The sequence below is a fragment of the Martes martes genome (assembly GCF_963455335.1).
Source record: "Martes martes genome assembly, chromosome: 16".
NCBI classification, from domain to species: Eukaryota; Metazoa; Chordata; class Mammalia; order Carnivora; family Mustelidae; genus Martes; species Martes martes.
Window position 1 is genome coordinate 43,551,241 of NC_137904.1, and position 21,834 is coordinate 43,573,074.

Below are 21,834 nucleotides of genomic sequence, written 5' to 3' on the forward strand. Positions count from 1 at the left end.
GAGGGGAGCCGCTGGCCAGGGGCCCGGCTGATTTCCTGCTGATCTCCTCCAGGAAACTGGCCTCTTGTGTGAGGCCGCGAACGGCTCTGGGGCGTGGGGAATCCGGAGCGCCGTGCCTCCTGTCCCCTGCCCCCTGCCCCCGCCCCCTGCCCGCCAGAGGCCGGGGGAGGGGAACCTGGCAGCGCTGGCAGGAGGGGACGCCCGGCTTCCTGGGCTGGTTCCAGCCCTCCGCAGGGTGCTGGGACTTGGACCCGAGTAGGTGTGGTGCCCCTGCAGCCTCCTCCTTCTGCAGGAAGACGATAGATTTGTGGGCTGGGGCCTCTCCGGGGAGGTGAGCGGGGAGGGGCCAGGCCCTGACAGTCCTTCCCCCAGACGGTGGGTGTGCAGGGTTAAGGCTGAATCCCAACCACTGCAGAGGCCACTGGGGGGGGTGGTGCAGAGTGCCCTGGGCTTCCCTAGGCTGCTGGCTGGCCACCTGGGGAGGTGGGAACAGGGCCAGGGCTCTGGGTTCAAAGGGCACAGTACAAAACCTCTGGGCTGTTACCTGGGTGACAGGTGGGGATGTGCTGGAGAGGGGGGCATGCAGAGCACCCTAGAGCCTCAGAGGCGGCCAGCTGCAGTGGGATGGGCTGAAAGGAAGCCTCACAGCCCAGACTAGCTCCCACCTCAGCTCATCTCCCCTCATCCTGCCAAAAACAATTTTAAAAAGCACATGCATTAAGTTCTATGAACACCCTCTGGACTTTGCCTTAGCTCCAAATTTCTATGGGTCTTTGCCTCTTTAGTCAGTCTCTGGCCTTGGAGCTGTCTGTCCCTCGTCCCAGTAATCCTGTGGGTCTCCCCATGCCCTCCCCTCCATCTGCCCCACTCTGTACCCCAAAGCTCCGCCTGTCCATTTGAGAGGTGGGGGATTGGAGGGGTGGGCCCGGGCAAAGGGCGGATGGGGAGGGCAGGGGAGGGAGGTCAGTGCCTTCATCCTCTGCTTATTGGAACGCTGGCTGGGATTCTAGGCCATGGTCCCCCCACACCCCCTTGTCCTTGACCCCCCCCCCCAGGCTGGATTGTCTATTGTTACTCCTTTTACGTCTTGGAAAAAGTTAGCACAACAAAGGCCTTCTTTGTCGCTCACCCTCTGCCTCCTGGCCTCACCCAGGCCCCCCAACCCCACCCCACCCCCCAGCAGCTGTTCTCAGGCCTCTCGCCTGTCTGATTTGCTTGTCTGGCCTCAGGGAGGGTGAGATGGGGGAAAAGCCTGGCCAGGGTAGTTTAGAGTTGGGGAGAAGCAGAGGGCCAGGGGAGGTCAGTGAAGAGGCTGTGGACTGGTGGGGGTCTAGGCATCCACTATTCTTTTGCTGCAGGCTGGTCTCTGGGCAGAGACAGGGGTGGGGGGCACAGGGCTACAGCAGTGCTGGTCAGCCAGGCTGACCAGGGAATTGGTGCCCGGGGCCCCACTGAGAGCCAGGAAGGCCCTGCCAAGGTTATTGGCCTGGTTCCCTGTCATCACTGCCTGGCAGTTCCTGGTGTGTCTGCAGGTAAGGGGGAGGGGGGTCGTATGCAGCCAACCCCCACCCCCACCCCCCGTCCAGCTGCTGCTTTTCTCTGTGCCTGCACTTGGGGGCTATGTGATTCGTGGCTTATAAGGTGCTTGGACCAGGAACTCTGGGACTCTCTGAATTCCAGAAGCTTGTGTGCTGGAGTTTGGGGGGAGAGTGTGTAGGATTCTGCGGTATGAGGGAGGCTGGGATCTTCCTACTCAGGGAGACATCCTTGCCCCTCCTTGGCTCTGGAAAGTAGACTTGTCAAAGGCCTCTGGACACTGCCGGGTGGTACCTTGGGCATCTGGGATTGCCTCAGTCCTAGTTCTCATCCAGCATGATACACCCCAGTTCCCTAGGCTTTGGGCACAAGTCAGCCCCCACCCAGCCCAGCTCTGTTCTGCCTGGGGTGATGAGCAGGGGGCCAGGCAGTGGAGAGGATTTGGCTAGTTGGGGCTGCCCCTGTTGGCTGGGTCACCCCCCTTGGCTGCCCTCTTGGAGCTGAATAACAGGAGGGGAGGAGGGTAGTAACCCGGACATAGTATTGAGGGCAGACAGACAGAGCATTGATAGAAACAGACCCCCCTTTGTCATGCTGCTTCCCCCCAGATGGGGCACCCAGAGCCGTGGGCTTCCGGGGCTCAGAGGGACTCCACTCCCTGTCTCCAGGGGTCCCCCTGCTTATCTAAGGGGAATCCCCACCTGCTCTGCTCCAACCTTTGCGAATCTTATTTGCACACCCTGCCTTGGGTCCCTAGCCAGGGGATTGTTTAAGTGGAGGAGGGGCTGTGGCTACTGGTGAGGGGGGGGAGGAGGGAGCGGAAGCAGAGGGGGTGGGGGAGTGGCCGCTTTGAATATCCTGTTGACCCCAGTTTCCTCTGCCCCCGGCTTGTGTCCTCTTCCCTCCCTCCTCATTAGACCTTAACTCCTTCCTAACTCGGGGGAGATGGGGTCAGGCTACCCTGTGGGGCGGGGGCTGGAAAGCTCCTCCCCCCAGCCCCCATGCCTAGTCCTGTCTGCATGCAAATCTGATGGTTTATCCTCTGATCTTTCTGGTTTTGAAGGTGGGGTCCTGGGGGAGTAGGCAGGAGTGATGGGGTGCTGGAAGCTTCGTTGGCAGCTCATTGTCCAAGTCTGGCTGAGAAGTCCCAGCTTTCCTGACACTGTCCCTGCCCCAGACTGAGAGTCCTGGTAGCAGTGGTGAGGCTGGGAGGCTCCTGGGGGAGCTCGTGAGGCAGGGTGGGCGCCGTGTTAGGGATGGTAGCCTGGGTCTCTAACCGCCCCTCCCCTCTTCTCTCTCTAGCCATCGAGACCCAGAGCAGCAGTTCCGAAGAGATAGTGCCCAGCCCTCCCTCGCCGCCCCCTCTCCCCCGCATCTACAAGCCTTGCTTTGTCTGCCAGGACAAATCCTCAGGCTACCACTATGGGGTCAGCGCCTGTGAGGGCTGCAAGGTGAGTTGACAGGGTCACTGGGAAGGACAGTCCTGATGAGATAAATGGGATGTCCCCACTGCCTCGTCCTGCGGCATGCCCTTTGCTGGGGGGGATGTCTCGGAAACTGCTGCTCTTGCTTCCTTCCCTGCAGAAGGTGGCAGAGCCGTGGATGAGAGGAAGCCTGCATTAGATGGCCGGGACCCCCAAACCAGAGGTCCTCTTCCTGCTGGAGCCCCTCTCCCCATCCCCATCCTCCGGCGGGCAGGGCAGGCACCCGCCCTGCTCCTGCTTGCTACCCGTGTTGTCATAGTGAGCTGGCTGCCAACTGGCTCTTGGCTCGGGACCCAGGAGGCCTGCCCCCGACGGCCCTGCCTGAGCCTCACCATGGCTGCCTGGCAGAGGTGGTTAGGAGCAGGCGCCCTGATTGGCCTCTCCTTGAGGTGCCCAGGCTGTGGGATCCCCAGTGCCTGACAGGGTTTCCCTGGGCCCGTGTTAGACTCCAGGGAACGGATGTGGCTGCCACCTTCCCAGCACCTGTGGGCCTGGCTTCTTCCCTTCTCCCCAATGCCCGAGCCTCTGTGTCGGTGTCTGCCCTGGGGATTGGGGCTCAGAAGCCGCTCAGCTTCGAGGTTCGGCTTCAACGGGCTGCCCCTCATTGGGGAGTGGCTCTCCCCAGGTGTGGGGTGGAGACCAAGGCCAAGCACAAGGCTTTGGACTCTGTGTGTCTACCTGGTTGTTCCCAGTTTGTCTCTGGTCGGCCTGTGTGTAGACCCTGACCAGCCCAGGTCAGCCTGTGATGGTGCCCATCTGCTGGGCTGGTGAGCGTGTGTTCTGCTGCCTTACTCCAGATCATGTGTGCCTCTCCACCTCTCTGGCTGGCCTGTGTATGGCCTTCTATGGCCTCTTCCTCTTGTGCTCTGAGCCCGGGGCTATGGGTTCCAGAGCCCTGCCTCTCTCCCATCGAGTCCCATCTGCCCCTCTTGCTGATACACTAGCAGCCCTGAGGTCCTTTGCCCCGGGAGGGAGGAAGCCAGAACGGTGGCAATAATAGGTTGTGGGAAGACGGCTGTCCACCTGCTGTGTTGAGGCCGGCACGGGCATTTTCGGAGGGGGGTGTCCTTGGAGGTGGACTGTTTTCTTCACCTCGTCAGGCCTGCCCAGGTGGGTGAAGGCCACAGGCTTGAGACAGCAGCTGGCCTGGCCCTCTGTCCCCAAGGCTGAGGCCCCAGGCCAGCCCCGCTCCCACTACGGGTGTGGCTGACCCGGCTCCTTTTCCTCCGCACCCAGGGCTTCTTCCGCCGCAGCATCCAGAAGAACATGGTGTACACGTGTCACCGGGACAAGAACTGCATCATCAACAAGGTGACCCGGAACCGCTGCCAGTACTGCCGACTGCAGAAGTGCTTTGAAGTGGGCATGTCCAAGGAGTGTGAGTGCCCCGGGCTGGGGGCTGCCGGGTGCAAGGCAGTGCCTGACGCGCTCCTCAGAGGCCGGGGATGTAGGGACATGGGGCTGGGCTCGTGGGGATGGGGGTGCCGTGGAGCCTGCTGCGTGGTGTGCGGGCTCGTGGTTAAGGACGGTTTGTGTGTAGCTGCGAGGACCTGTCTGTCCACGTGTGTAGCCAACTGCACGTCCGTGTGTTGGCATGCAGGTGGCTGTGTGTGCTTGCACATGTGTGTGCGTGTGTGTCCGCTTCCAGGCCCTGCTTGGCTTTGGGGTGGGACTCAGGGCATACCTAGGGCCCCTGGATCGTGCCTCTTGGGGGAGGGCTTGCACTGGGGGGTGCTAGTTGCTGTGTGTGTGTGTGTGGCATGGTGGGTGCCGCTGGCACAGGGATCTGAAAGCCATTGTTTGGTGAAGCCAGGGACCTAGAGTTGGAAGAGAGAATTGGGACTTCTTAGATCCCAGAGGAACTGGGGGTTTCCAGTTTGGGCTCAGCTGAGGCCCGATGGAGGGAGGGAGGGAGAGAGGGAGGGCTGGACAGGGAGACCCTCTTGTGTTGAATCATGGGTGTTGCCGTGGTGACCGGTGATTGATGATGTCAGAGATAAATGACGCTGACAGACGCCTCCTTGTCTGCGTGGCCGTTGCCATGGAGCCTGAGCCTTGGGGGATGGGGTGGGGGAGGGGGGCTGCAGGACCCCCTAGCCCTTTGTGGGGAGGGCAATGGAAGAGGGAGGTGGGGAGGGGAAGTGGGGGGACACGAGGAGTCCCAGACGGGAGCAGAGGGGCCCTGCAGCAGCCTGCTGCCTCCTGCCACGGGAGGCAGAGGATGCGTTGTCTGGCGCCCAGGAAGTGCTATTGAGTGGGTGTCAACTTGGGACCCTTCCCTTCAGGGCCTGGTGCCGCCTCCTCCCCATTGCTTCTGCCACCTTCCACTCCCCAAGCTTTTTAGCGCAGAGGGACCAGGATGGGGACCCCTTTCCCTCCCACCACCAACTCCCCCTTTCCCTCCCTCCATCTCCTCTCTGGCTGCTCTGTGCCCTGGAGCTGAGCAGCTGCCATTTCAATAGAATTAAAGCTTCCGAATGATAAACGTCTTGTCACAGCTGCAATTTTCTCTTCCCAAATTATCCCCCCCACTCTCCCTCTCCCTCTCCCTCCTCTCCCTTGCACTTTATTGAATTTGCAGAATCGACATGAGTGATCTCCAAATTATGCCAGCTCCCCCCACCCCCACCCGCTGCCCCCTCCCCAGGCCCCCCACCCCCACCCTGTCTTCCTCCAGCGTCAGCAGCCGCCACCACTGGCCCTGTGAGTGATTGTGTGTCTGGGATAATCGGCTGGTAACGACCCCATCGCTTCTTTAAAGCCGAGTGGTGTGTGCTGCTCTGTGCCCCTGGTGATTCGTCAGCTCCCCCGGCTAATGGGCCGAGAGATTCTCCCGCCTGGCCCCCCACTTTCAGGCTGGGGAGCTGCTCTGAGCCAGTCCCAGGGACCCCCAGAGAGACGGCTGCAGAGGGAATGGGGGGGGCAGGGGAGGCAGAGCACAGAGGTAGGCCCCCCTGCACACTTGCTCTCAGCCGTGGACACCCGCGCTCCTGGAGTGTGGGCTTGCGTAGATGTGTGGGGTTCAGCGGACATGGGCCGGCCAAGTGGTGTGTGTGTGTGTGTGTGTGCAGTTGTCACGTGCTGGGGTCATACTCGGCATTGGGGTCGGGTGGGCATGGAGGGGTGGGCTGTGCGCAGACACCTTACCTGCCCGTGCCCTCCTGTGTGCGCACTCACACGTGCACTCCCGCGTGTGTGTTCCTGCGCGCGTGCGCGAGGCTCGGCCGGGTGACGTCCTTGGCAGCTGCAGCGGCCTGTCTGGCCGGAGGAGCTCGGGTGGGGGTGGGCCGCCGCACCTGCTGTAACCCTGGCCTCTGCCCTCCACAGCTGTGAGGAACGACAGAAACAAGAAGAAGAAGGAGGCGCCCAAGCCCGAGTGCTCCGAGAGCTACACGCTGACGCCTGAGGTCGGGGAGCTCATCGAGAAGGTGCGCAAAGCGCACCAGGAAACCTTCCCTGCCCTCTGCCAGCTGGGCAAATACACTACGGTATGGTTCCCCCCAACCTGGCGGGGCGGGGAGGGGGGGTGCACCCGGTGCCACCGGGCCCATCTCCCCCTCCTCACCCCTGCCCGGGCTTTCGGGTCCTTTCCCTGCTTCTCCCTCCTCCTCCTGCTTCCTGATGAGGGAGCTCTCAGGAAGCAAAGTGGGTGGAGGGCAGGCCTGTGGGGTTGGCAGAGCCAGGCCGAGAAGGGGCACATGAGGAGAAGGCCCTCACTCTGCCCCGTCCTCCCAGAACAACAGCTCAGAGCAACGTGTCTCTCTGGACATTGACCTCTGGGACAAGTTCAGTGAACTCTCCACCAAGTGCATCATTAAGACTGTGGAGTTCGCCAAGCAACTGCCCGGCTTCACCACCCTCACCATTGCTGACCAGATCACCCTCCTCAAGGCTGCCTGCCTGGACATCCTGGTGAGGGTCTGCACCCCCCCCCCCCGGCCACTGCCCCCAAGTCCTTGGAGGAGTTTCTGCCATTCAGATAGCCTCCTCCTTCCCCAAACACACATCTGGAATCGATCTGTCCAAGTGCCCACCACCCAAATGTCCACCCTTCCTTTCCCCCACGTGACCACCTGTTCCCTCAGCCCCTCCGCATCTGGATGTACACTGCTTCACCCATTCACCCCCACACACATCCATCCGCGCTCACCCCGTCCTTCCACTCAGCCTTTCACCCTGCCGCCCATCTGCCCACCTCTTCCGTCTGATTAAGATTCACCTAGGACCCTGTGTGGCCGGGCCTCTGAGCTAAGTGTCAGGAAACAGAGGTGAACACAGCACCAGCCCCTCCCTCTAGAACCTTCTGTGGGTGGAGGCAGCAGATACGTAAACAGAGGTTACCAAACCGTGCTGAGTGCTGGCCAGAGATGGGGGTGGGCTGTCCCTTCCCTGTGGAGAGAGAGCCACAGCTGCGGGGCCCCAGGCAGGCATCTCAGGAGGGGGCACCCTGGGTTGTATAGAAGGGGGATGTGAGATGGCCCTAACAGGAACAGGGTGTGACAGGCCGGAGGGTGTGAGAGCAGCTGGATTCAGGGGACTGCAGGGCATTTGGCGGGGCAGAGGGTGACCAGGCCAGAGGCTGGGTGTGCTTGGTGGGAACTGCCAAAGTCAAGGCTGGAAGGACTCTCCTCCTTGACTTCCCTGATGGGCTCAGCCCACCTGTCTCCTCTTGGCCACTTCCAGGGCAGGGAACCTGCAAGGTGACAAGGCTGTAGCTTCCTGGTAGGGGTGGGACGGGAGGAGCAGGGTGTGGCATTTCTGGGGAGCCCCCTGTTCCCATGCTCCAGATGCAAGAGTTTGAGACCTGGATCAGGGTTTGAAATGGTTGAAGCTGGTACACATTTCATGGAGTTCTGCTGTGTACCTAGGCCTGGGGACTGGAGACCCAAATCTGCTATGGTCCTTGCCTTCTGAAAATTCTAGTTTCCCTCTAGGTGATCTAGATCTGTGTGCACGGGACAGTAGCTGCTTGCTGTGTATGGCTCTTTGAGTTTAACTTAAGAGTAAATTTAGTTCAGTTCCTCAGCTGCACTGACCACATTTCCAGGGCCCAATGGCTCTGCTGGCTGGTGGCTGCTGTTTGAGTGCTGTGTAGACCTAGACCGTTTCCGTTATTGCAGAAGGTTCTATGAGACAGCACTGGTCTGGCCGCCTGCCTGGTGGTCCCGTGGGGCCACTGGTACTGGAAGTGCGGGGGAGGTGGGACGAGTCCCTGAACGTGTGCACCCTCTGCACCCAGATCCTGCGAATCTGCACGCGGTACACGCCCGAGCAGGACACCATGACCTTCTCCGATGGGCTGACCTTGAACCGGACCCAGATGCACAATGCCGGCTTCGGCCCCCTCACGGACCTGGTCTTCGCCTTCGCCAACCAGCTGCTGCCCCTGGAGATGGATGATGCTGAGACTGGTCTTCTCAGTGCCATCTGTCTCATCTGTGGAGGTGGGCAGGGGGTCTGGGGCTGGGGGGCCAAGCCCGGGGGGTGGGGTGGCCCCCGGAGTCTCTGCCAGGGAGAAGCCCAGGGTCAGATCAGAAGGGGACCTTGGCCTCAGTCAGGCCCCTCTCAAAGGGATGAACAGAGAATGCAGAGGGGGGCAGGGCCTGTTTGGCTGCCACACAACAAGGGAGTAGAGGCGGACACCTGACGTCTGCTTCCCTGTTGGCGGGCTGTGCCCCTTCCGGGGGGCTTAAGAATGCGGGCTTGAAGGTCAGGCCACCCAGGTTCAAATCCTGGCCAGCTTGTGACCTCGAGCAGGTTGCCAAACTTCACTGAGTCCCTGTTTCTTTAAAATGGGGCAGTAAGGGTCTCCACCTCATAAAGTTGATGGGGGGACCAAGAGGGCAATAAGTGAGGCACAGTTTGCCTACAGCAAGGCCCGGTCATTGTTGGCTGCTCTGATTATTTGATTGTTAAGTGCTTTGATATACTGAGCTGGTGTCCTTAACGGGAGTGAGACCTCCCTGGGCATCCTCCGTTTGCCCGAGGACAGCACTGCCTGTGTTCAGAGGTCTCGCCCCTATGAATTGGGCTGCCAGAGAGGGCTGCGGACGACCCTTACCCCAGTTCCTTTCTGCTTCCATTTAAGGGCCTCTTAGGGCCTTTCTCCCAGCACACAGACCCTAACCACTGCACTGTATGGGGAGGTCCCAGCTGCAGAGATCCTCAGCCCGTCGCCTGGGCCAGCGCGCACCCCAGTGGCCGAGGCTGGGAGTGCAGCTGTGTGCCTTGCTTGCCGGGGCAGCTGCTCAAGGGGCACCTGCTTCCTGCTTCCTCAGACCGGCAGGACCTGGAGCAGCCAGACAGGGTGGACATGCTGCAGGAGCCGCTGCTGGAGGCGCTGAAGGTCTATGTGCGGAAACGAAGGCCCAGCCGCCCCCACATGTTCCCCAAGATGCTGATGAAGATCACAGATCTGCGAAGCATCAGTGCTAAGGGTGAGGCTCGTGCCCTGTGTGTATGCCAGACCCGGACTGAACGCCTGGCCCCGGACCCCCTGCCCGTGCCCAGAGTCAGGCCACCCACGTGGGAGCCAACAGCCCATGTCTTTGTGCCCAAGGTGATGCCCCTTCCCGGGGGCCCGGTGACCTCCTCCTGCCCTGCTCTGAGGGGGGCACTGTCCCCTTTGCCTGGTAGTTGAGGGCTTGGCTCTGTAGCGTGTGTTGAGCAGGTTCCTTCACAACTCAGCCTCAGTTTCCCACCAGAGGGATGGGGATCGTGATGGTGTTTACACAGTTGTGTTTGAGGTGTCAGTAGGAGAACCCATAACACAGCATGGAGGAAGGGCCCTCAGTCAACCCTCGGCAGTCTGACCCCAGAGCCTGGATTTGGAACCGCGGCTGCCCCCTAGACCCCGGGGGCCTGAGAGAGCTGGCTTATGTCAGAACCGAGCCCAGAGTTTAGTCCATAGCGGATGCCGATATGGGTCCAACCAGCCTTTCCAGCCCCACACCCTCCTTCCTGGAGCTTCGTGAGGCTGGGGGCCCACGGGCTGACCTCTGCTCCTCCTTCTCGCCAGGGGCTGAGCGGGTGATCACCCTGAAGATGGAGATCCCGGGCTCCATGCCACCTCTCATCCAGGAAATGCTGGAGAATTCGGAGGGCCTGGACACTCTGAGCGGACAGCCAGGGGGCGGGGGGCGGGATGGGGGCGGCCTGGTCCCCCCACCCGGCAGCTGTAGCCCCAGCCTCAGTCCCAGCTCGAACAGAAGCAGCCCGGCCACCCACTCCCCGTGACTGCCCGTGCCCCGTGGACACAGCCCTCACCCTGCGCCCTGGCTTTTCTTTGCCTTTCTACCAACCATGCGACCCCCACCAGCCCTACCCCCCCACCTGTCCTCCCCTTCCTCGGGGACAGGAGGGAGGAGGCGGCGACTCTTCAGAGGGAGGCCCGGGCAGGATGGACTGCCTGCTCCTGCCTCCTGGGCTGACGTCAGGGGCAAGGTCGTGAACTGAGTGAGGACCCCTGGTCCTGGGCCTCAGGATGGAGCCTGGGGGCCTCGTGTTCATCAAGACAGCCCTCTGCCCCCCTCGCCACATCTTCATCACCAGCAAATGCCAGGACCTGGCTTCCCCATACTCAGAACCCGCAAGCCATTGCCCCCCGGTCGGGAAGCCCCCCCTGCCTCGGTTGGTGACAGAGGGGGTGGGCCAGGGGTGGGGGGTTTTCCCTGTACATACCCTGCCATACCAACCCCAGGTATTAATTCTCGCTGGTTTTGTTTTTATTTTAATTTTTTTTGTTTTGATTTTTTTAATAAGAATTTTCATTTTAAGCACATTTATACTGAAGGAATCTGTGCTGTGTATTGGGGGGAGCTGGATCCAGAGCTGGAGGTGGGTGGGTCTTGGGGGAAGGGAGCGGCTCAGAAGGGGCTCCCACTCTCTCTCCACGTCCCTGCACCCCCTGGCCCTCCTCCCCAGCCTTTTTCTCCTCAGTTTTCTCTTTAAAACTGTGAAGTACTAACTTTCCGAGGTCTGCCCTCCCCTTCTCCCTCTGCCTAACCACTGGGCGTGGACAGTTTCAGGCCGCCTGCCGAAGGAGGGGGCCCACCATGAGAGACAGGGCAGGGGGCAGAGGAAGGGGGCCCTCAGAACATACTCGTGTGTGTTTCTCAGTCCTGTGGCCTTGGCAGAGCTGCCTCTCCATCAGGGCTAACACCATCCAAGCCCTCCAGCCCCCACTGTGAAGGGGCTGGCCAGGGAGTTCAAGCTGCCCCTGTCCCCCAGCCTCACAGCCACCAGCACTGCCCACAGGGTCCCCAGACACACACACACACACACACACACACACACACACACACACACACAGTGGACCGATGGGCCAACAGACACACTTGGCCTGAGTTCCTCCGTTTCCCTGGCCCCCCCACCGCTCCCCACCCCACCCCCGTGCCCCCTCCTTGCCCCGCAGGACGGGCCTACAGGGGGTTCCCTCCCCTCACCCCCTGCACCCCCAGGCTGAGGGAGCTGGTTCTGCCCTGCCCTCCTTGCCCCGGGGTTGGGGTCTCATCCCCTCAGAGCCCGCTGGTGCACCTGTTACTGTTGGACTTTCCACTGAGATCTACTGGATAAAGAATAAAGTTCTATTTATTCTACACATGTCTCAGAGTCTCACTGCTTCGCTGCCTTCTCCCGCTGAGTGGGCAGGTATCTGGGGTTGGGGGTCAGGTATGAGCCCCAGGAGCCAAGCTGCCTTTGGGGCCTGCCTTGCTGTGCTGGGGCCTTTGGTGGAACAAGATAGGCCTGCCCTTGGGAAGCCCTCTGTCTTGGGGGTCTATATAGCCCGAGTCAGGAAGCTCCAGTCTGGAGGTGGGGAGGGGAGAGGAGAAACTGTTCCCACCTTCAGGAGTCCCCATTCTGAGGGAGGAAGCCAGCCCCAGCTCTCTGGGAAGCTTGGTCCGAGGGAGGAAGCCAGTGTCCGCCTTCAGAGAGTCCTGAGCCCTTGGAAGCCAGAGGTTGGTCTGGGGGTCACTAAGTGGCAGAGTTCTACTCTGGACTTGACCTTCAGGAGTGGCAGTTGGCATGGGCACCCGGGTCAGGAGCCCTTGGCAAACTAACAAGAACATGGGATTGGGATGGCAGCTTAGAAGGCCAGCCTGTCCATCCCTGTGCCTTCAAGAAGGACAGTCCTGCCCTCCCCGGCCCACCTGTGAGGTCACTCTGTAGGCAGGAGGCACAGAAGACAAGTTGCAAGGGAACTTGGTTGCTCCTGGTTGAGAGGATCAAGTGTGGCAGGCCTTTAGTGGCATCAAAGTCCACCCTTCCCACTACACATCAAGGCCCAGAGAGGGTAGTGCCCTTGCCCAGGGTCACACAGCGAATTCATTGCAGATGGTGGCCCAGTACTCAGGGCTTCCACCTCTCAGCCAGAGGTCTTTCCTGGAGCCCTGATGCCCCCAAAGAAGCGCCAAGCACTGAGGTCTAAGGGACCTCAGGGAGGTGGCAGTGAAGGCTGTGTCTGGGGTTGGTTAGCAGGGCTCCTGGGTAAGGAAGAGAAATTTTCTGGGCAGGAAGAGCTCCTTCCACAGGGGTCTGCCTGCTATTTCTACTTCAGCCACCAGGTGGCGGCAGCGCCTCACTTATTTCGCTGTCTGGCTGGCCTGAGTGCGCGTAGGGACAGGAGTTCTTTTCCTCCAGCAAATTTTTTCTAACATTTTGTTTATGTATCTGACCGGAATTTGACATAACATACCTATCCACGTGCTTTACAAAAATCGCTATGCTATCACATTGTAGCCTAAAGGAGAAACGAAGGAAAGGACTGAATTTCAGCATGTTAAGGCACACAGCTGCGTGGCAGATAGGACATGGTCCCATGATTGCTTCTACTTTTTAATTAATGCATTGGCATTTGAAATAAGTGAGAAGGTTGGAAGCCATTCTGTACAAGAAACCCAGGAAACTTAAGGAATCTGGGTGAATGTTGAAATAAAAGCTGACAATGTATAATAAAACCATGCCCCCCCCCCAAAAAAAATCCCCAAACAAAACCCTAATGTTTTACATGTAGAACAGAATCAGGTTTTGCGCTCAGGTAATTATGGAGAGGGTTTTCCCTTTGTGACTGTCCAGTAGAACATTCTAAAGTCATGTGTGACGATTCTTTTTTTTTGAAGCTGTGCACCCACTGTGCAGCTTGAACTCAGGATCCCAAGTTCAAGTTCCATGCTCCTCTGACTGAGCCACGGGCGCCCCCACGCGTGATAATTCTGTATTGCAGGAGGGCATCTTGGCATTTCTAGCCTCTGCCTACCAAATGCGGAGAAGGCCGCCCTCACTGTGGCGACTAGAGCAGTGGTCCCACATTTAAAGAGTGCCCCTCACCCCGGGGTAGTACCTTTGACCCTGGGGCTTGAGGTTGCCCTCGGTGGCTCACAGCTCATCGCTGCTGAGCAATTTCTGGACCATGGTCTGACATGTGCTTTGCACTGGGTCCCGCACCCCTCCTCCACAGAGGAGACTGACCCGAGGATTGTGACTGGGGTACAACCTGGGGAAAACAGTGACTAAGTCTTGAGCCGATGAGAGTACTGGGCATTAAAGCAGGCCTGGGGCAAGTTTCAAAAGGCTTCCTGGAAGAGGTGCTCCCTACCAGCCTTCTGAAGGTGTAAGGGGAAGAGTTAGCCAGAGGTGATAAATAGCTTCATGTGATCAGAAACTGTCAGCAAGGGTGCCTTGGGTGGCTTAGATGGTTAAGTGTCTGCCTCTGGCTTAGGTCATGATCCCAGGGTCCTGGGATCGAGCACTGCATCAGGCTCCTTGCTCAGCGGGGAGCCTGCTTCTCCCTCTCCCTCTGCTGCTCCCCCTGCTTGTGCTCTCTCGCTCTCTCTGCCAAATAAACACATAAAATTTGTTTTTTTTTTTTAAGACTTTATGTGTTTATTTGAGAGAGAATGAGGGTCAGAGAGAGAAGCAGACTCCCCACCAAGCAGGGAGCCCAATGTGGGACTCGATCTCTCGACTCCAGGATCATGGCCTGAGTCAAAGCCAGTAGCTTAACCAACTGAGCCACCCATGCTCCTGTAAACAAAGCCTTAAAAGAAAAAAGAAAAGAAGAGAAAAGAAAGGAGAAAGAAAGAAAGAGGAAAAAAAAGAAAAGAAACCATCACCAGCTTTCTCTCTGCTTTAACTATTTTGGTTGGAATGCTGCAAGAAGTTAAGTTGAAGAGGCTGGGGTGGGCTCAGGCCAGGGCTGGTTTAGGAGCTGGACTTGACCCTGAGGGCGATGGGAGTGAAGGATTTCAAGCCAGCGAGTGAGCTATTCGGATTGGAATTGCAGGAAACAGAGCAGAAGCTGTGGGAGCACTCCAGGCCACCCTGGGCAGCCCCTGAAGGGGTGAGAGTGGGTAAAGGGAGGAAAGGGAGGAAATGCTTAGGTAGCAAAATGGGAGGACCAGGTGATTGACAGGACATAGGAGGCGGGCAGGAGACAGGCTCTCCCAGTAGTGGGTGGAGATGGTCAGGGTGGATGGAGACAGCGGCACTGAGAGGGGGAATAAGGCAGTTGGGGTTGCATTTGAGGTGCTGGTGACCCCCTCTCTGGTCCCTTACTCCACTCTAGCCACATGGGCCTCCATGCTAGCCTCTAACACCCCCAGTGTATTCCTGCCTCAGGGCCTTTGCACTTGCCATTCCCTCCACCCAGAATGTTCTTCCTGGAGCCAGCTTCATGGCTAGCTCTTTGCTGCACTCTGTTCCAGTGTCACTCCCCAGCAATAGTAACTCTCTCACCTTACTCTGAGTGTTACCTGGCATATATTCTATTGCCTGCCTTCCCACCAGAATGGAAGCTTTGTGAAGGCAGGTTTTATTCACCACTGGAGCCCAACATCTGGATCTGCTCTGTTCAATACAGCAGTCACTAGCTACATGTGGTGAGTGAGTCTTAAAAATATGGCTGGCCCAGGGGCATCTGGGTGGCTCAGTAGGCTGGGCCGCAGCCTTCTACTCTGGTCGCGATCCCAAGCTCCTGGGATGGAGTCCCGCAGCGGCTCCCAAGCGGGGAGCCTGCTTCTCCCTCTCCTCCCCACTCATGCTCTGTCTCAATCTCTCAAATAGATAGATAAAATCTTTTAAAGAAATGTGGTTGGTCCAAATTGAGATGTGCTCTAAGCATAAAATGCACACTAGATTTCAAAGACTTAATACAAAGAAAGAATAAATATCTCTTTAATTTTTTTTTATATTGACGTGTTGAAATAACATTTTGGACACAATGGGTTAAAGAAAATATGTCATTAAAATTAATTTCGTCTGTTTCCTTTTACTTTTTTTAAAGTGGCTGATGGAAAATTTTAAATTACACATGTGGCTCACATCCTATAGACATACGGAACAGTGCTGATCTTGAACATCGTCTGGCATAGAGTATGTGCTCAACAAATATTTCTTGAATGAGTACACCTGGAAAACAGCTGGATGTCCACATCTGAGTTTTTTGGCGGCCCAGGCTTTGCACACATACCTGGCCATCATCAGAGAAATGCTGTTGCACACCACGAGCATGGGTAAGCCCTGGGGCCTTGGGGACAACTTCAGCTCCTCATGAACGCAGATTTACTAAGCATCTCCTCTGGGCTGATTGGGGGGTGGGCAGCGATGCCATCCAGCAGGCGTGCTCTACCTGGGGAAGTAGGGGTGCCACAGGCATCTAGCTGCACCTTGGGGGCAGGCGCTGTGAGGGAAGGGACCTGTTTGTTCCCAAATGAGACCAAAAGGTAGGTATTAGCTAGGGTGGGAGGCAGGTTGCACCAGGCCAGGAAACAGCACGATCACACTTCTGGAAGGAGATGGGTCACTGTGCCTGGCAAGAAGAGAAAACTCAGTATGGTTCAGAGCACAGATACTGTATGTAGGAAGCCCGCACCCTGGGGCTGAGGCAGAACAGGACAGGGTGAGACTCCAGAAGCCTCATTCCGGTGCTGGCCTTGCCCTGATGACAGGGAGCCCCTGAGGGCGTGAGCAGGGGGACTGGGAGATCAGGCAGGGTGGGTGGGGTGGCCCGCTCAAGCAGGGTTGGATAAAGGCCAGGGCAGGGTCAGATGGGAGCCCCTGGAGGTCACTTGGGTCCTGGGTGATCTTAGGGAGAGCAACCCCACTGGGGTGGCAAGGGAGGAAGACAGATGGGAGTGGAGAAGAAACAGGAGGGGGACAAGAGGCAGCCACTAGGTAACTCTTGTATCTCCTAGGAGGGAAGACGGTGGTGGCTGCAGGGAAATGCGGGGCCAGGAACACGTTTTGGGGCAGATTTCTTTCGAGGATGGAAGGCACTTGGGCATGTTTATGGACTTGGGGAATAGCAGCAGGGGTGGGGAGGGAAGCTAGGACAGAGCCCTGCCCTCCGACCCTACTGCCCACCCCCACTCTACTTGCAACAAAGGGAGGGCTTGGCCACAGTGCCCAGGCCACCCCGGGAGGGTGTGGGTGGTACCCACAAGCAGAGCCGCAGGGAGGCCTGCCCAGGGTGAAGGGGCACCTCTCTTCTCTCTGTGTGGGCTCCATCAAGAGGGGAGAGCTTCCTGCAGTGCCCCCGAAGGTAAGGAGGGAGCAATGGTGGCTGTCGCTGGCACCTTATCAGCTCGCTCTCTCTCTCTCTCTCTCTCTCTCACATGCAGTCACCCAGGGCACACAGATGCCTGTACATACACGGAACCCACATGGGCACACACACGCGCACACAGCGAGCCCACACAGGACGCACCCGTGCCCACACACTGGTACACACACAACTCACACAGGATAAACGCACGCGCGCGCACACGCAGCTCACACTGGACAGAGGTGTACATGTGCGCACGCAGAGAGCCCGCACAGGGGCCACACCGCAGTGTGAACGCCGAGAGGCCCGTGGGAAGCTGGTGTCACGACGACTTTTTCTGGGCACCACCCGAACCTCCACTTCTCTCTCTACTATGTCCTCTGGGGCGCTTTCTCTCGGTCCTGGGCCTCCGTTCCTGCCCCGGCCTCCGCACCACCGACAGCCCCCGGGAAGGGCTCGGGCAGCGTCCTGTGCCGGCCGTCTCTAGATGGCCAGGTCCTGGCGGACGGTGGCCAGGGACGCCTTGCTGCGGCCGCTGCCGCCCTCGCTGTCGCCGGCGGGGCCCGGGTGCGCGTAGGCGGGCGGGCCGCTGGGGTCGTCGGGGCGCGGGCGGCGGGAGGGCGGGATCGGGGGCGGCGGCGGCAGCGGCGGCGGGAGCAGTTGCTGCGCCTCCTCGTGCGCGCGGTGGCGGCGGCCGTCGCGCTCGGCCCCCTGGCGACAGCGCCCGGCGCGCGGGCGGCCCTTCCAGAGCAGGTGGCCCAGCTCGGCCACGCTGAGCAGCGCCGAGAGCAGCCCCACGGCGAAGTAGAAGAGCACGAAGACGGTCTTCTCGGTGGGCCGGCTCACGAAGCAGTCCACGGTGTGCGGGCACGGCGGGCCGGCGCACGCGAAGTGCGGGGCCACGCGGAAGCCGTAGAGCAGCGCCTGGCCCGCCAGGAAGGCCAGCTCGGCCAGCAGGCGCAGCGCCACGCTCAGCAAGTAGCAGCGGCGGCGCGGCGGGGGCCCGGGTCCGGCGTCCGCGCCGCCCGCCTCCTTGCCGGCCCGGTGCACCGAGTAGATGACGAAGAGCACGGGCGGCGCCGAGAGCAGCAGGATGTGGAAGAGCCAGAAGCGGTAGTGGGAGACGGGGAAGGCGCGGTCGTAGCACGTCTGGCGGCAGCCCGGCTGCAGCGTGTTGCACACGAACTCCTCCTGCTCGTCCTCGAACACGGCGCCGCCCACCGTGGCCAGCACCAGGATGCGGAAGATCAGCATGACCACCAGCCACAGGCGGCCCACGAGCGGCGACTGCAGCTGCACGGCGTCCAGCAGCGAGCCCAGGAACGCCCACTCCCCCATGGCGCTGCTGGCAGACGCGGGGCGGGCGTCAGCGGCGGGTCGGCGTCCCCCCCAGCCGGTGCGGAGAGATCCGCGAGCCCTCCTCTAACCTGGGGGCTCAGCGAGGCCTGGGTTTGGCTGGGATTTTGTGGGAACTAGGGAGTCAGCAGGGGCTGGGCAGGAGGGGTCAGGAGATTCTCCACTGTGGGTGCCCTTCTCCTTGGGACCCGCAGGTACCGGGGAGGAGCCCCTCCCTGGCGCTCTAGCCAGACACCCAGGGGCCTGCTTGGTTGGACCGCATGCTCCTCCAGAGTCCAGATCTGTAGGGAGTGAACTTGGACATCAGGAAGGGCAGCCACCCACTGCATTGTAGAAGTAGAAACCCAGGCGTGACCTTATGGGCTCCAGGATGCTTTCCGTGGGCAACCGTGGGGCCTCCAGCCCAGGACTCCAGACCCAAGCTGGTGCCCCTGGGAGAGGTGGGAGCCAGCCGACCCAGAGGGACCGCACCTGCTTCCTCTGCTCACCGTTTCTCTTGCCCGTCTTATTGCAATGAACTCCTCTCAGAATGGGGGGGTGGACACAAAAGTAGTCCCACTTCCTTAACTCCACCCTTTGTTCTAGGGGTCCCCTGCCATCCCAACGCAGAGTGGCAGGAATAGGGGCCCAGCCCTCTCCATCTCCTCCCTGGTGTCCCTCAACTTCCAGCCTCCCACATCTCCTGAGAACCTCCCCCAACACACACACATTCACACAGGTCCCACAGCCCCCAGGCGCCCCCCCAGACCCTCACCTGACCCCACTCACCCTGGAGCTGGAGCTGAGGTGTTAGAGCTGAGGGAGGGATCCTGGGGGATGGCCGGGACTTGTTCCTCCTAGGCCCTCTCTCATTTTCCCTTTTGGATTTGGCCAGGGTGGATGACAGGACAGAGTGGCTGAGAGGGGCTTGCTCTCCCCCTTCTCTTAAAGGCACAGGGTGGCCCTGCTGCCTGGCTCCACCCTTGGGAACAGACACAGGGCCATGCCCCTTGCTGGGCTTTGCCAGCCCTCCCTTTCTCCCTAACCCACTCCTACCCCCATCCCACTGCTGTGTCTCCTGGGAATGGGGGAGGGGGTTAACCAGAACCAATGCTTTTGGTGGGCGGTGGTTCATGGAAGCCCATGGAACAGACTCCCTCAAACTGGAAGGCCTAGATGCACTATCAACAGACTGGCACCTTCGAAGCTGGAGAGAATTTGGTGCTGAGTTGGGGGCAGCAGCTCTGTCACTGCTGGCTTTGGACAAGTCACCGAGCTCTTCTGGGCCAGTCTCCTGGCTTGTCAGCTGAGGACGCTGGAAACCCCAAGTTTCCCTCTAGCTCTATGTCTTAAAGCTAAGATCCTAGTCATATTACGGAGAACAAAGAAAACCTGTGCCTGGAAAAAAGTCCCATATGGAAACCATTAAGGCATCAAGAGTGGTCAGCACTGGTGGTTAAATAAAAAGCTTTTGCTTTTTTTCTGTTTTTCTATAATTTCCAGATTTATTATAATAAGCGTGTTATTTTATAATGGGGAAGATAAATAGATTTCTCCTAGAAGGCTCTGAATCACATCCTATGACTGTAGGTGGAAGGAGAAGCTGTCCTTTAGAAGAGTTAGGATGACTCATGGTGACCTGAGTGGCCAGGGAGGGGGCACCTCCAGGCTGAGACACTTTTTTCGTTCCCTGTAGACCTTTCTAGGAATCTGCCCAACACACACACCATTCCCCTCCACCTGGGCACCTCGTCTTGACCAGGCACTACACTAAGCCCATCACACAAATTAGCTGATTTAGTCCTCTTGACTACCCTGGTGGGAGGGAAGCTGAGACTCGGAGGGTCTCAGCCACTTGCACAGTCACACAGCACATAAGTAGCTGGTCCCTGTCTCTTGCCGGGCTTGACTGCCTGGGAGCCCTTGCGCTTGAGCCCATCCATCATGGAACTGCTCTCCCTCTGGCCTGCTTGGGTTTCCCAGGGCCTGACAACCCCAGGGCTTTTGTTGGGCCTAGTCTGCCCAGACACTGGAAGTGGACCATGCCTGCCCGATTCTGAGTGGGGAGGCCAAGACTCTCCTCCTCCACACTTCTTCTTCCCTTCAGCCACGGGAGCCTGTATAATTTTCCATGTGTTGACAGGGACCCCCTGGCCTGATTTGAGGAAGGGGTGGGCAATGTGCCCTTCACTCACACTGGCCCAGGGGCTCAGCCCAGCCTGGAAAACCCCTCGGCTAATGATGGATGTGCCGGGGAACCCTGCCCACCGTCATGCAGAGTTTCTCTGGGAGTGGGCCTGGGTGGGGAGACACTGCTTTGGACTAAGTCCAAAGGAAAGCACATGCTAGGGCCCCACATTCCAAAAACAGGATGTGGGGTGGGAGGCATGGCTGACTTTCCCAACCCTGACCTCTGCCTGTTCCTGGCAAAGCTGTTCCCCGACCCCCAACCCCCAGCCCCAGTCATGGGGGCTCAGGGACACACCTCATCTTTCCTGACTGTCCAGGAATGGTCCCTGCCCTGTCCTCATGGCCCCTGCTGGGTCAGGCCACTGGCCCAGCCTGGAAAAACCCCATCAGACCATCTGCCTGTCGGGAGTGGAAAATGGCAGAGGTGGTGGGCTCGGGTGGGGTAGGCGCATGGTCACCCTGCGCTGTCCCCAGCCCCTGATGCCACAGGGCCAGACACAGGAGACTCTGCAATCTCTGGGGCCCAACCTCCTTCCCAGATAGCGTTGTCCAGCCAGAGAGGAGGTGTCACTGATGCTGTCCAGGGCTGGTGACACATGGCCCCATTCTTGGCCGTACTTAAGATCGGGAGGCGGGCTAAGAGGCCCAACCTGCACAGGGTCCCACTCAATCCCTGTCCCAGACACTTCACCCTAGCCTGTGGGGCTGTGGAACCAGTTCTCATTCTGTCACACATGGACACACACATGCTGCCACAGCATGGTCGTACCCAGCAAGTGACATCATCAAGACACAATTTTTAGTCTTCACAGAAATGTTGCCTTTTAGTGAGGCCTTCCCTAGCAGCCCTCGCTGGAATTAACCCCTTCCTTCCTGTCCCCTTTCTCAGCTTTATTTCCTTTGCACTGATCACTACCTAACATACTTGGTATTTTTTATTTTGATTTGTTTATCCTGTGTGGCACCCATCTCCTCCAATAGTATGTCAGCTCCATGAGGGCAGGGCTCTGGTGTTCTGTTCACTGCCCTGTGTTAGCACCTACAACAGTTCCTGGCACCTGGTAGATGCTCAGTAAATATTTGCCAGGGGGATGAACGAAGCGGGGTGGGAGGATTGCAGAGGGTGCGGGTCATCTGCGCCCCAAGACCATGATCACGGTGGGTCGCAAGCCTCAGTTGTTCACTCTGCTCTCCTCTAAGGCTTGCGATCACTGAAATGGCCGATTTGGTCCAAGATCAGTAATCAGAATGTCCAGTCCTGAGTAGAAATGAAAACACCAAAATGGGTTAATGGCAAAATTCCTCCCTCACTTTCCTTCCCCCTCAGCATGGGTGGGAAAGGTACCAGCCTCAGAGGAGAGGGAGAAGCAGACTCCCCACTAGCAGGGAGCCCCACTGCTGGGCTGGATTCCAGGACCCTGGGATCATGACCTGAGCCCAAGGCAGCTGCTTAACGGACTGAGCCACCCAGATGCCCCTAAAGGTTACCTTTTTTTTTTTTTTTTAAGATTTTTAATTTATTTGTTGGACAGAGAGAGAGAGATCACAAGTAGGCAGAGAGAGAGGGGGAAGTAGGCTCCCCGCTGAGCAGAGAGCCTGATTCGGGGATCCATCCCAGGACCCTGAGATCACAACCCCAGCCGAAGGCAAAGGCTTAACCCATTGAACCACCCAGTTGCCCCTAAAGGTTACCTTTTTATTGGAGTATTTATGCACAGTAAAATGCACCATTTTATAATATAATCCAAT

The 21,834-nt window shown here is 58.8% G+C and overlaps 2 protein-coding genes across 4 annotated transcripts in view; one reads left to right on the plus strand and one right to left on the minus strand.

Moving 5' to 3' along the window:
* The window catches only part of RARA (retinoic acid receptor alpha), a gene marked incomplete at its 5' end in the record, with an annotated part of 34,605 nt that extends 23,805 nt beyond the window's left edge, over positions 1-10,800 (plus strand). For 2 of the 3 annotated variants that reach the window (XM_080826272.1, XM_080826271.1), the window contains 7 exons: positions 2,839-2,987; positions 4,257-4,398; positions 6,348-6,508; positions 6,756-6,932; positions 8,260-8,464; positions 9,299-9,457; positions 10,039-10,800. In XM_080826272.1, the coding sequence (XP_080682398.1) occupies positions 2,839-2,987; positions 4,257-4,398; positions 6,348-6,508; positions 6,756-6,932; positions 8,260-8,464; positions 9,299-9,457; positions 10,039-10,256 (1,211 nt within the window). In that variant the 3' untranslated portion in view covers positions 10,257-10,800. Of the gene's footprint in view, positions 1-2,599; positions 2,736-2,838; positions 2,988-4,256; positions 4,399-6,347; positions 6,509-6,755; positions 6,933-8,259; positions 8,465-9,298; positions 9,458-10,038 lie in introns of those variants that run through there. The other variant, XM_080826270.1, reaches the window with a different exon arrangement.
* Positions 10,801-17,043: 6,243 nt separating this feature from the next.
* GJD3 (gap junction protein delta 3) lies at positions 17,044-17,898 on the minus strand (the record flags this gene model as incomplete). The annotated part of the gene is made up of 1 exon (XM_080826119.1): positions 17,044-17,898. The coding sequence occupies one exon, from the start codon at positions 17,896-17,898 to the stop codon at positions 17,044-17,046; it is 855 nt and encodes a 284-aa protein (XP_080682245.1).
* Positions 17,899-21,834: the final 3,936 nt, after the last annotated feature.